Genomic DNA, 13,690 nt, shown 5'->3' on the forward strand with positions numbered 1-13,690 from the left:
CCCCACAGACACTTGGTCCACTTGATCCACTTCATTCCCCAGCACCAGATCCAGCACTGCCTCCTTTGTAGTTGGGGTGAGAATATGCTGGTCAAGGAAGTTCTCCTGAATATATTTTAGAAATTCTTAAATCCCTCCTTACCTTTATCCAATCTATACAAGGCTAATTAAAGTCCCAATACAGTCCTTGCACATCTTTGATTTCCCTGCAGTTTTGTTCCTCTCTCTCGCTATTTGGAGCCCTATAGCAGTGTGATTTTATCTTTTTTGCTTCTCAACTCTAATGAAATGTGCAGCACAATTTCTGGCTGACTCACTTTGCCCTGCAGAATATTCCACCGAGGAGGCAACACACCATGTGGGACTCTCAATGATGGTTACACAAATGCCTAGACAGATTTACAAATTACATTACACAAATTACATAAATTCTAGCCTAGACAAATTCCTCCCCTCGCTATGGAATCTACTATAACAACTGTATTTCTACTCTTTGCTTTTCTGTCCTGGACAGTCCCTTGCCCCATTGGTGCCATGGTCTGAATTGCACTCCTCCAGGGTGTCATCACTGCCAGAAGTTTCTCATACCAAATTACTCTTTGAGAATGGTATGTACCCCAAAGACATCTGTACTACTTTCCTCTTCCTACTTTTCCAGTTCACCACCCACCTAATACCCGAATACTCTTGCCCCCTGTGGGGTTACCACATCCTGGAATATGTGATCCAGGAAACTGTCATCCTCCCTGTTACTCCGCAATGACTCCAGCATCCCTTCAAGCTCGGGAACCCTGTGCCAGGGACCAGCATGTGTGCAGGAAGTGTGTCCAGCTGCAGCTCCTGAAAGCTTGGGTTTCAGAGCTGGAACGGTGGCTGGGGACACTGTGGAGCATCTGCGAGCCTGAGAGCATCGTGGATAGCACGTATAGAGAGGTGATCGCACCGCAGCTGAAGGGACTTGAGGAAGGAGGGGAATGGGTGACCACCAGGCAATCCAAGAGAAACAGGCAGGTAGTTCAGGAGTCCCCTGGGTCCCGCTCGCAAATTGGTATTCCATTTTGGAGGCTGGTTCCTCCAGGGAGTGTAGACAGAGCCAAGCTTCTGGCACCACAAGCAGCCTGTCTGTACAGGAGTGGAGGAAGAGAGGAAGAGCAATAGTAATAGGGGATTCTATAGTCCGGGGAATAGATAGGTGCTACTGTGGCCGCCAACGTGACTCCAGGATGGTGTGTTGCCTCCCTGGTGCCAGGGTCCGGGATGTCACTGAACGGCTGCAGGGCATCCTGAAGGGGGAGGGCGATAAGGCAGAGGTCATGGTGCATGTTGGTACCAATGACATAGGTAGAAAGAAGGATGAGGTCTTGCATCAACAATTCAGGGAGTTAGGCAATAGACTAAAAAGCAAGATCTCTCGGGTTGTAATCATGGACCACTCCCAGTGCCACGTGCTAGCGAGCTCAGAAATAGGAGAATAGCGCAGATGAATACATGGCTTAAGAGTTGGTGCAGGAGGGAGGGCTTTAGATTTCTGGATCACTGGGACCGTTTCTGGGGAAGGTGGAACCTGTACAAGCGGGACGGTCTACATCTGAATCAGAACGGGACTAATATCCTTGTAGGCGGGTTTGCTAGTGCTGTTGAGAGGAGTTTAAACTAATTCGGCGGGGGAGGGAACACGGAATGTTAGCAGAATAGGGACACATCATAATACAGTAAAACAATCAAGTCAGAGGAAGTACAGCTGCATTAAGTTTCAAGGGAGTAAGGCAAGGCTGGATGGCCTCTACTTTAATGGCAGGTGTATTACAGGTAAAATGGATGAGTTAAGGGTGAGGATTGACATGTGGAATTGTGATATAGTAGCCATCACTGAGTGGTTGAGGGAGGGGCAAGATTGGCAGCTCCACATTCCGGGATATAGAATCTTCAGGCGAGACAGGGGAGGGGGTAAAAGAGGAGGAGGTATTGCATTATTAGTTAAGGAGTCAGTTACTGCAGTAAGGAGAGATGATATCTTGGAGGGGGCATCGAATGAAGCTTTGTGGGTAGAGCTTAGGAATAAAAAAGGGGCAGCCACATTGTTAGGTGTTTATTATAGACCCCCAGATAGTCAGCAGGAAATTGAGGAGCAAATATGTGCACAATTTGCAGAAGTGTGTTAAAACAATAACAATAGGGTAATTATATTAGGTGATTTCAACTTTCCCAAAATTAATTGGGATAGACATAGTGTTAAGGGCTTGGATGGAGTGGATTTCTTGAAATGTGTACAGGAGAACTTTTTAGGTCAATATGTAAAGGGTCCAACAAAGGACGGCGCAGTGCTGAACCTAATTCTGGGGAATGAAGCCGGACAGGTGGCTGAGGTGGTGGTGGGGGAGCATTTTAGTGATAGCGACCACAACATGGTACAATTTAAGCTTGTTATGGACAAAGAAATAGACAAGTTGCAAAAAAATGTTTTGGATTGGGGGAGAGGAGATTTTAGTAAAATAAGGCAGGATCTGGCCAAGGTAGACTGGGAACAGCTACTTGTGGGGAAATTTACAGAGGAGCAGTGGGGGTGGGGGGGGTGGGGGGGGGTTCAAAAAGGAAATGGGGAGGGTACAGGCTCAACATGTTCCCTCTAGGGTGATAGGAAGGAGTAACAAGTCCAGAGAACCATGGATGACCAAAGATATTCAGGGTGCGATGAGAAGGAAAAGAGAGGCTTTTAGCAGGTACAAGGGAAGCAAATCAGCGGAGGCATTAGTGGAGTACAGAAAGTGCAGGGTGGAGCTTAAGAAAGCAATTAGGAGAGCAAAGAGGGGATATGAGAAAGCTCTGTCTGGTAAAAGTAGGGAAAATTCCAAGATATTTTACAAGTATATCAATGGGAAGAGGATAACCAAGGAAAGAGTAGGGCCCATGAGGGACCAAGGGGGCAATCTATGGGTGGAGCCAGAGGACATTGGTAGAGTGTTGAATGAATACTTCACATCCATCTTCACCCAAGAGAATGAGGATGAAGGTATGGAACTCGGGGAGAGAGACTGCGAAGTTCTTGAGCAAATTGATATAGGGAGTGACAAGGTATTGGAGGTGTTGGCAGGCTTAAAAGTGGACAAACCTCCAGGTCCGGATGGTTTGTGTCCCAGACTGCTGAGGGAGGCAAGGGAGGAGATCGCAGGGGCTCTGACCCAAATTTTTAATTCCACTCTGGCCACGGGGGAGGTGCCAGAGGACTGGAGAACAGCTAATGTGGTTCCACTATTTAAGAAGGGTTGTAGAGATAAGCCAGGGAACTACAGGCCAGTGAGTTTCACATCAGTGGTAGGGAAACTATTGGAGAAAATTCTGAAGGAGAGAATCTATCTCCAATTGGAGAGGCAAGGTTTGATCAGGGATAGTCAGCATGGCTTTGTTAGAGGGAGGTCATGCCTAACAAATTTGATTGAATTCTTTGAGGAGGTGACCAGGTGTGTAGATGAGGGTAGTGCAGTTGATGTAGTTTATCTGGTTTATTCAATGAAACCTTTGACAAGGTCCCACATGGGAGACTTAAAAAGAAGGCAAATGCACTTGGGATACAGGGTAATTTCATAAGGTGGATTCAAAATTGGCTTCGTTGTAGGAGACAGAGCGTGATGACAGAAGGATGCTTTAGTGACTGGAAGCCAGTGTCCAGTGGCATACCACAGGGATCTGTACTCGGTCCCCTATTATTTGTCATTTATATAAACGACATAGATGACTATGTGGGAGGTAGGATTAATAGATTTGTGGATGACACAAAGATTGGCCAGGTGGTTAACAGTGAGGTTGAGTGTCTTGGGCTACAGGAAGATATAGATGGGATGGTCAAATATGGGCAGATAAGTGGCAGATGGAATTTAACCCTGAGAAGTGTGAAGTGGTACACTTTGGAAGGAGTAATTTGACAAGGAAGTATTCAATGAACGGCATGGCATTAGGAAGTTCTGAGGAACAAAGGGACCTTGGCATGTGTGTCCATAGATCTCTGAAGGCGAAGGGGCATGTTAATTGGGTGATGAAAAAGGCATATGGGACACTTGCCTTTATCAATTGAGACATAGATTACAAAAGTAGGGAGGTCATGTTGGAGTTGTATCGAACCTTGGTGAGGCCACAGCTGGAGTACTGTGTACAGTTCTGGTCGCCACATAATAGGAAGGATGTGATTGCACTGGAAGGGGTGCAGAAGAGATTCACCAGGATGTGTCCTGGGATGAAATATTTAAGTTATGAAGAGAGGTTGGATAGACTTGGGTTGCTTTCGTTGGAGCAGAGAAGACTGAGGGGCGACCTGATCGAGGTGTACAAGATGATGAGGGGCATGGACAAGGTGGATAGGGAGCAGCTGTTCCCCTTAGTTGACGGGTCAGTCACAAGGGGACATAAATTCAAGGTGAGGGGCAGGAGGTTTAGGGGGGATGTGAGGAAAAACCTTTTTACCCAGAGGGTGGTGACGGTCTTGAATGCATTGCCTGGGACGGTGGTGGAGGCGGGTTGCCTCGCATTCTTTAAAAAGTACCTGGATGAGCATTTGGCACGTCATAACATTTAAGGCTATGGGCCAAGTGCTGGTAAATGGGATTAGGTAGGTAGGTCAGGTGTTTCTCACGTGTCGATTTAAACTGTTTCATCTCCAAACTGTTCATTACTCCCTTAAACAACTGTGACATACAATCAGATCAGAGCTCAAATTTTATTTCTTTTGGAAAACCATATGTGAAAAAATTGTCAGCTCCTCTACAATTCTCTTTGCTGTAATATTTTGCACTTCCGGAAACCTTGTAAACACATCCATTGTCGTCAATAAATACTGATTTCCACTTTTAATCTTAGGGAGGGCTCCTGCACAATCAGTTATGACCCTAGTAAAAGGTTCCTCAAATGGTTGAATTGGAATTAAAAGTGCCGGCTTAATCACTGCTTGTAGTTTGTTCTACAGAATTTGACATCTCTTTGCAATCCAGGCCAATAAAAATGTTTTTATATTTTCACCTGTGTTTTCCTAATTCCAAAATGTCCCCCTATTGGAATTTCATGAGCTACTCTCAGTATCTCATTTCTATATCCAGTTGGTATAACAATCTGATGCACTTCCATTTTTCATCTGCTGAAACTTGATATGGTCACCACTTCCTCATTAACACATTACCCTTAAGGTAATAACATTCTGGAATACACTTTGCCTCTGTTTCTGAGTGAGTTGCCTGATATAACTGCTTTATTCATGGATTCTTTTGTTGTAGCTCTACCAATTTCCTTGAGTTAAACACTTCACCTTCGTTCTCTTCCATTCTCTCCTTGTGAACAATCTTAGCAAAGATTGTATCAGCTAATTGAACTTCAACACCTTTTCCCTGCCTTTTAACTTCCTTTTCTTCCTGTTTCAATCTGTGAGCTTGTGATCTTATTGCTACACAATCTGGAAAAAATCCAGGATGCTCTTTCTCCAACACCTCTGTTGAATGCATGGCTACATGCTGCTTAACTATTGTAGGCATCACCTAGATCTGTGACCCAGCTATATCATTACCTAAAATAAATTAAACGCCTGCAATGGGCAATTTTTCCACTACTTCAACAATCTCCTCACCTGTTCTCCACTTGTCCTTTAAATTTACCTTCCACCATGGAATGGGTTTAGCATCTCCATGAACCTCACTTATTATCACCTTTTTCTGCAATACTCCCTCTGAACAACAAATATCACTATCCTCACACTGGGTATTTAAGCTTACTATATGACAGCTAGTGCCATGAAAAGGGGACATACCCTGTCTTCCCTCGACTTTACTGCGATCTGATTGAGTTCTGAGGGATGCTGTGCTCTGCATTTCTGGGAAAGCTGGGCTCGGAAAACCCGGCAGGAAATGTGGAGCAGTGTCAAGATGGGGGAGCATTCGATCAGAGTAGCAATTTGACAATGATTGTTGTTCCTTGGGAGATCCGGGCCATTTGTAATTTTGCAACTGACATTGGGTTATGTATGGTGATTGGGCTGTGTTTGCAGATCAGGACATAGGCCATAGAAGCCATTTGACCCATCTTGTCTGTGTCAGCGCTTTTGAAAAGCTAAGCAATTAATCTAATTCTCTTCTTTTTCTCCTGAGCCCAGCATGAATTTCCTCTCCAAGTATATATCCATATCACTTTTGAAAGTTACCTCACCTTTGTTTTTCAAACTAGGTTTGTTTTCAAAACATTCATTGCTGTTAATCTGCTCCTTCAAAAGTTTGTTTGGCCAAAGGCTCCCCAAGGATTAATAAATGCTTCACAATGAACAATTATGCAGAGATAAATACACAAATTTTTAATGCATGTTATGCGTGGCAGGCAAAAAAAGCATTTTCAGGCAACATTTAACACTCAGTCAGCATGTAAAATATATTAGTGTGGAGTTACCATAAGAATGCACTAGTATGTCCAGCAGAATGTACCCAAAATCAGTAAAACAGCAAAAGACCCAGGAATTCCAAGCATAAGTTACGACCAGTGAAAACCTCTGTGTTTCATGACTTTTGTGCTGATTTTAGAAACCATGGCATTTGCTGCTGGCCTTGCCCACAAAACTGGTCCCATCCACAGATCAAATTAATCGCCATGGTAGGTTTCTGCTAATCGTACCCATCAACAGTCCTTCAAGGAGGCCCTTAAAATTAATCATTTTGACAATGCCAGGGCACAAACAGGTGCCTTTTAAAATATTTTAAATATTAAAAAAAATTTACAAAAAAACCTGACTTGTGTGCACAGACAAAACTAGTAAACAATTTTGTATAGTTCTTCAATGTTATTTTCAGTAAATTAAAATCAGTTATTGATAGATGGGGAACTCGGCACATAATAAAAATGTTCTTTTTCATGATAAACCCATTTTCAACTGTATTCATAAAACTGCACCAGTTACCACTCTTAAATGCATCGCAGAATATTTTTAATGCAAGGAAAAGAGTAAACAATTGCACCTGAAACCCTGTTGATTGCACTGGTGTATGAACTATTTCACATTTGTGATTATGCAAATGATTTGAGTGAAAAATTGAACCTATCTTCACTTCATAAAATAAACACATTTTTGATCCCAGTTTTCACAATGATTGCATCCAAGCTTGAAATTCTACCCTGATATCTAACCTAATACTTATGAATATATATCTCATCTATCTATGAGATATATATGCCCCATTTATATTTGTGGGACTTTGATGTGTACCAATTACTTCCCGTATTACAACAGTGATTACACTTCAAAAGTACTTTGGGTTGTCCTGAGGTCATGAAAGATGTATAAATTAAGTTCTTCATAGAAAAATATGCACCAATTAAGTAGCAATAGTACAGATGGGAATAGAAAGTTGCAAATGGACATAGATTAAGTGAATAGAAAAACTATGGTAAATGCAATTCAATGTGGGCAAGTGTGAGCTCATTCACTTTGGATCCATGAAAACCAAAGCATTTTTCAAATGTTGAAAAAGCTGGGAACTGTGATGGATCAAAGAGGTTTTCAAATACATATATCATTTAAAATTAGTGAACAGGCATTAAAAACAAGCAAATGGAGTGTTGAATGGAGTATAGGCCTTTATCTCAAGGAATACAATGGGGTGGAGTTATGATTCAGTTGTACAGAACTTTAGTGAAACTCCATCTGGAATATTGTATTCAGTTCTGGACCCCTCACCTTGTGAGGGATATATTGACCTTGGATAAGATACAGAATGAGTTCACTAGAGTATAGCAAAGCTTAAAAGGTTAAATTATAACAGCAAGTTGCATAAATTGACTTGTATTCCCTTGAGTATAGAAAATTGAGGGATGATCTGAACAAGCTGCTTAAAATATTAAAAGTATTTGGTGTGTAGTATTGAAGAAATTGGTTTCTCTATCCTTGGGTCAGTTTTAGGTATGGTTCTTCTTAGCAAATGATTTGTTCAGAGAGGCATCTGCAAGTCACTGAATTTATTTTCAATTATTAACTCTTGTTTTTCCTCTTCCCCTTTCCAGCAATCCTGTTTGCAATTTCTGTCTTTGGACCTGCCTTCGGGTATTTACTGGGGTCAGTGATGTTACATTTATTTGTGGATCTGGACAGGGTGGACCCAGGTAAGTGGAATCCAGTGAAAATGCTGTGCTTATAACTGGACAGAGAAATGAAACAAAGACTTCTATCCCTCCAGTGTACCTGCTAATCCAAATTACATTGTGCTTTCCAAAGGAAATGACTGCTTTGTCAGTTTGAATGTAACAGAAAATAATCATTTATGAAGCAATAAATATCCATATTTTTGCTTTATTATTGAGGCACCCTTAATTATTAATATATCCAATCACTTTTCAAAATAGCATGGAAAGAAACCGTAGATACCTCTGTAACAGATAATCATCAATTTTGTATAGAAATGGCTGCATCTCTTCCTTTCCCAATTCCAAAATTAGTCAAAATCAGATGCATAGCTGCTAGATGAAGTTAACCAAAACTAATAAAATCCCTCATTAGCTTTGGCTTCCTTCCGATACTTCTGATAAATGCTTGTCTGCCCAGTTTACACCATTGACATACAAGAGCAGATACTGAGTTAAATAAAGCATAGGCTACCAGACCTGAGCTAATTGACAGCTACCTCCAAGCTGATATATTTTGAATTCCTTTAGGACTCATTGTGATTATGAAACTGAGAGGTCCGAGTCCAGCCTGAAATTGGGCTTCATTATAAACCAACGGGAGTTCAGAGAGAGAGAGAGAGCCCATAAAGCAGCAGGAGATTAGAGAGAGAGAGAGCCATAAAGCAGCAGCAGTTCAGACAGAGAGAGCACTCAAAGCAGCGGGAGGTCAGACAAAGAGAGACAGAGAGAGAGCCCATATAGTAGCAGGAGTTCAGAGAGAGAGAAAGCACATAAAGCAACGGGAGTTCGGAGAGAAGGAGAGAACCCATTATGCAGCAGGAGTTCAGCGAGAGAGAGCCCATAAAATAGAAGGAGTTCGGAGACAGAGAGATCCCATAATGCAGTATGAGTTCAGAGAGAGAAAGCCCTAAAAGGAGTTGCAGTTCATTGAGAGAGCGAGACCATTAAGCAGCGAGAGTTTGGAGCGAGAGAGCCCATAAAACAGTGCGAGTTCACAGAGAGAGGGAGCCCATAAAGCTGCAAGAGTTCAGAGGGAGCAAGAGCCTGTTTCTCTTAGATACTCTGGCGGTCACCCAGTCCCTCTCTGCCTTAAATGAATACTTTGCATCCGTATTTACCAATGAAGTAGATGCTACCCAGGCCATTGTGACAGACGAGGGAGCTGTGTCACTAGAAGGTTCAAAATTGATTAGGAGGATGTGTTGAATAGACTGTCAGCACTTAAAGTTGGCAAGGCACCAGGACCAGATAAGATGCATCCAAGGGTATGGAAGGAAGTGAGAGTAGAAATTGCAGGGGCACTGGCCATAATTTTTCAGTTTTCCTCAGATTCAGGGGAGGTGCCAGAGGACTGGAGAATTGCAGACATTACGCCCTTGTTCAAAAAAAGGTTGTCAGGATAAGCCTAGCAATTATAGACCAGTCAGTGGTGGGCAAGGTTCTAGAAACAATTATTCAGGATAGAATTAGTATTGACATGGAAAAATATGGGTTGATAAGGAAGAGCCAGCATGGATTTCTAAAGAGAAAATCGTGTTTAACTAACTTGCTGGATTTTTTTGAAGAAGTAATAGAAAAGGTTGATGTGGTGTGCATGGACTTTCAAAAGGCATTTGATACAGTGCCACACAACAGACTTGTGAGAAAAGTTATTGCTCATGGAATAAAAGGGACAGTAGCAACGTGGATACAAAATTGGCTGAAAAATAGGAAGCAGAGAGCAATGGTCAATGGATATTTTCCGGGCTGGAGGAAGGTTTGTACTGGAGTTTTCCACGACAGGGGCCAGTATTGGGCTCCTTGCTTTTCCTGATATATATTAATGATCTAGATCTTGGTGTGCAGGGGACAATTTCAAACTTTTGGATGATACGAAGCATGGGAGTGTTGTAAACTGTGAGGGGGACAGTGTAGAACTTCAAAAGGACATAGACAAGTTGACGGAGTGGGCAGATAGGTGGCAGATGAAGTTCAATGCGGAGAAGTGTGAGGTGATGCATTTTGGTAGGAACAGCATGGACAGACATTATAAAATAAGGAGTGAAATTTTGAAGGGGATGCAGAAGCAGAAAGACCTGGGTATATACGTGCATGGATTATTGAAGGTGGCAGGACAGGTGGAGAGAGCAGTTGATAAAACATATAGTATCCTGGACTATATTAATAGGGGTATAGAGTACAAGAACAGGGAGGTTATGCTGAATTTATATAAGACACTCATTAGACCTCAGCTGGAGTATTGTGTACGGTTCTGGCTGCCATACTATAGGAAGGGTGTGAACAAAATTGGAGAGAGTGCAGAAGAGGTTAACAAGAATGGTTCCAGGGATGAGAAACTTCAGTTACGAAGATATATTGGAGAGATTGGGACTATCCTCCTTAGAGAGGAGAAGGCTAAGAGGAGATTTGATAGAGATGTTTAAAATCATGAGGGGACTGGACAGAGTAGATAGGGAGATACTGTTCCCACTTGTAAAAGGATCAAGAACGAGAGGGCACAGATTTAAAGTGATTTGCAAAAGAAGGAAATGTGACGTGAGAAAGAACTTTTTCACACAACGAGTAGTTTGGGGTCTGGAATGCACTGCCTAGAAGTGTGTTGGAGGCAGGTTCATCGAGGCATTCAAGAGGGCATTAGATGATTCTTTGAACAGAAACAACGTGCAAGGGTATGGGGAAAAGACAGGGCATTGGCACTCGGTCATAATGCTCATTTGGAGAGCCGGTGCAGACATGATGGGCTGAATGGCCTTTTCCTGTGCTGTTAAAATTATGTGATTCTGTGTTACTTGGGGAATGAGCAAAGATTGGATAGTTCTTTCAAAGAGCCAGCACAGACAAAATGTGCCAAATGGACCCCCTCTGTGCTGTATGATTCTATTCTATTCAGTGACAGTGACTGATGATTGTGTCTCCTTGTTTTGTTTTACTTTCAGCCACCATTGATTTGAAACCCAGTGACCCCCGATGGATTGGTGCCTGGTGGCTGGGATTGCTGATATCCAGCAGTATTCTGGCCATCGCCTCTGTTCCTTATTTTTTTTTCCCTCGAGAAATGGTTCCTCGAAAGGTAAGAATCTAAGTTTGATTGCCTTCATATTTGTTTAATGACTATTTGATCTCCTGTGATGTTGTCCATAGATGAAAAAGAGAACTTAAAGTCCAAAGACTGTTGTTGTGTATGCAAATGCAGTAGTCAGTTCATTCCGAGCAAGATGCCACAAGCATCAGGGAAAAATTACCCAGGTATTTCCTGTCCACAAAAAAAAACAGAACAAATCCAGCCTGCCAAATTCTCACCCCATCAGCCTATTCTTGATCACCAGCAAAGTGATGGATAGAGTCGTCGACAATGCTATTAATCAGTACTTACTCAGCAATAACCAACTTACTGATGCTCAGTTCGCCAGGTTCACTCAGCTCCTGACCTCATTACAGCATTGATCAAAAAATGAGCAAACTAATTGAATTCAAGAGGCGAGGTGAGTGTGACTGCCCTTGACATCAAGGCAGCATTTGACGGTTTGTGGCATCAAGGAGGCCTAGTAAAAATTGATTGTAATCAAGTACAATTGTAATCAAGGAAAAAGCTCTCCATTGGTTGGAGTCATACCTGGCACAAAGGAAGGTGGATGTTTGTGGAGATCAATCTTCTCAATCCTAGGACATCACTGTAGGAGCTCCTTAGAGTGGTGTCCGAGGCCCAACCAACTTCAACTGCTTCATCATTGACCTTCCCTCCATATTAAGGCCAGAAATGGGGATGTTCGCTGATGATTGCACAACGTTCAGCAACATTCGCAACTCCTCAGATAGTGAAGCTGTCCATGTCCGAATGCAGCAAGACCTGGACAACATTTAGGCTTGGGCTGATAATCGACATATAACATATGCTTCTCACAAGTGCCAACAAGAGAGAATCTAACCATCTTGTTATGATCCCAGCTGATGTTACTACTGGACAAGCCAGATCTCAGGGTGGAACCCGGCTTGATAGATCCTAACTTTTATTTTTTATTTAGATATGAGGAGAGTGGCTACTGAACAGAGTCACAGGAGTCAGCTAATGAACTTTTAACAAAATAACAAAACATTTATTAAACAAGAAAAGATGAACTATATTACAATACTCCTTCGCTCACAATTATACCTTTATAGATATATACAGATTTGAAAGGATAACACAAGTTATAAAAGCTATCTTATACTCTAATGTTCATAGTAAGTACAGAGGCCATGCAAACCAATAGGTGACCTGTGGTCAGGCACACCACACTCTGAAACCAAGTGACAGATGCCACCCAAAACAGATGCAACGGATCTCTCCTCAACTCCCCCAAAGGCTTGTCACACCGTGAGCCAACCAATCTTACTGAACCCCGTCTTTCGCACGAGGGTTTCCAATCTCCATTTTCAAAGAGCTCGCTTTGGCATCTTCTCCCAAACTGATGCTTTCTCTCAGATGCCTTCTGCAAGGGTCCACCTCCAGTGGATACCAGCCTAGCCTGTATAACCTTTCCTCATAAGACAACCCACCCATTCCTGGTATTAGTCTAGTAAACCTTCTCTGAACTGCTTCTAACGCAATTACATTCTTCCATCAAGAAGGAGATCAGTACTGTACTCCAAATGTGGTCTCACTAATGCCCTGTACAACTGAAGCATAACCTCCCTACTCTTGCATTCAATTCCCCTCGCAATAAACAATAACATTCTATTAGCTTTCCTAATTACTTGCTGTACCTGCATATTAACCTTTTACGATTAATGCAGATTCCTCTGCATCTCAGAGCTCTGCAATCTCTCACCATTTAGATAACATGCTTTTTTTATTCTTCCTGCCAAAATGCCAGAATACCCCTTACACTATGAGCTTTTATTTTCCACAATAGACTTTGATGTGGCACCTTATCAAATGCCTTCTGAACATCTAAGTACAATACATCCACTGGTCCCCTTTATCCACAGAACATGTTATTTCATCAAAGAACTCCAATGAATTTGTTAAACATGATTTCCCTTTCACAAAACCATGTTGACTGGCTGAATACCTTGAATTTGTCTAAGTGCCCTGTTATAACATATTTAATAACAGCTTTTAACATTTTCCTTATGAGAGATGTTAAGAAAACTGGCCTATAGTTTCCTGCTTTCTGTCTTGCTCCCTTTTTGAATAAAGGATTACATTCGCTATTTTTCAGTCCAATGGAGCCTTACCCAAATCTAGTAAATTTTGGAAGATTAAAACCAACACATCAACTATCTCACTGGTCACTTCTTTTAAGACCCTAGGGTGAAATCCATCAGGCCAGGGACTTGTCAATCCGTAGTTTCAACAATTTGCTAAGTACTACTTCTCTAGTAACTATAATGTTCTTGAGTTCCTCCCTTCTTTCCATTTCCTGATTTACAGCTATTTCTGGGATGTTATGAGCATCCTCTACACTGAAGACCGAGCAAAATACCTGTTAAATTAATCTGCTATCTCATTTTCCAATACTAATTGCACAGACTCAACTTCTGTAGGACTAACACTCACTTTGTTAAATCT

The 13,690-nt window shown here is 42.1% G+C and overlaps 1 protein-coding gene across 4 annotated transcripts in view; it reads left to right on the plus strand.

The window, feature by feature from the left end:
- Nucleotides 1-13,690, plus strand: part of LOC144673605 (solute carrier organic anion transporter family member 2A1-like) — a 210,664-nt gene that overhangs the window by 58,951 nt on the left and 138,023 nt on the right. For all 4 annotated transcript variants that reach the window (XM_078535353.1, XM_078535356.1, XM_078535354.1 and 1 more), the window contains 2 exons: nt 8,020-8,118; nt 11,076-11,209. In XM_078535353.1, the coding sequence (XP_078391479.1) occupies nt 8,020-8,118; nt 11,076-11,209 (233 nt within the window). The remainder of the gene's footprint in view (nt 1-8,019; nt 8,119-11,075; nt 11,210-13,690) is intronic.

Source organism: Cetorhinus maximus, unplaced genomic scaffold, assembly GCF_964194155.1.
Source record: "Cetorhinus maximus unplaced genomic scaffold, sCetMax3.hap1.1 HAP1_SCAFFOLD_396, whole genome shotgun sequence".
NCBI classification, from domain to species: Eukaryota; Metazoa; Chordata; class Chondrichthyes; order Lamniformes; family Cetorhinidae; genus Cetorhinus; species Cetorhinus maximus.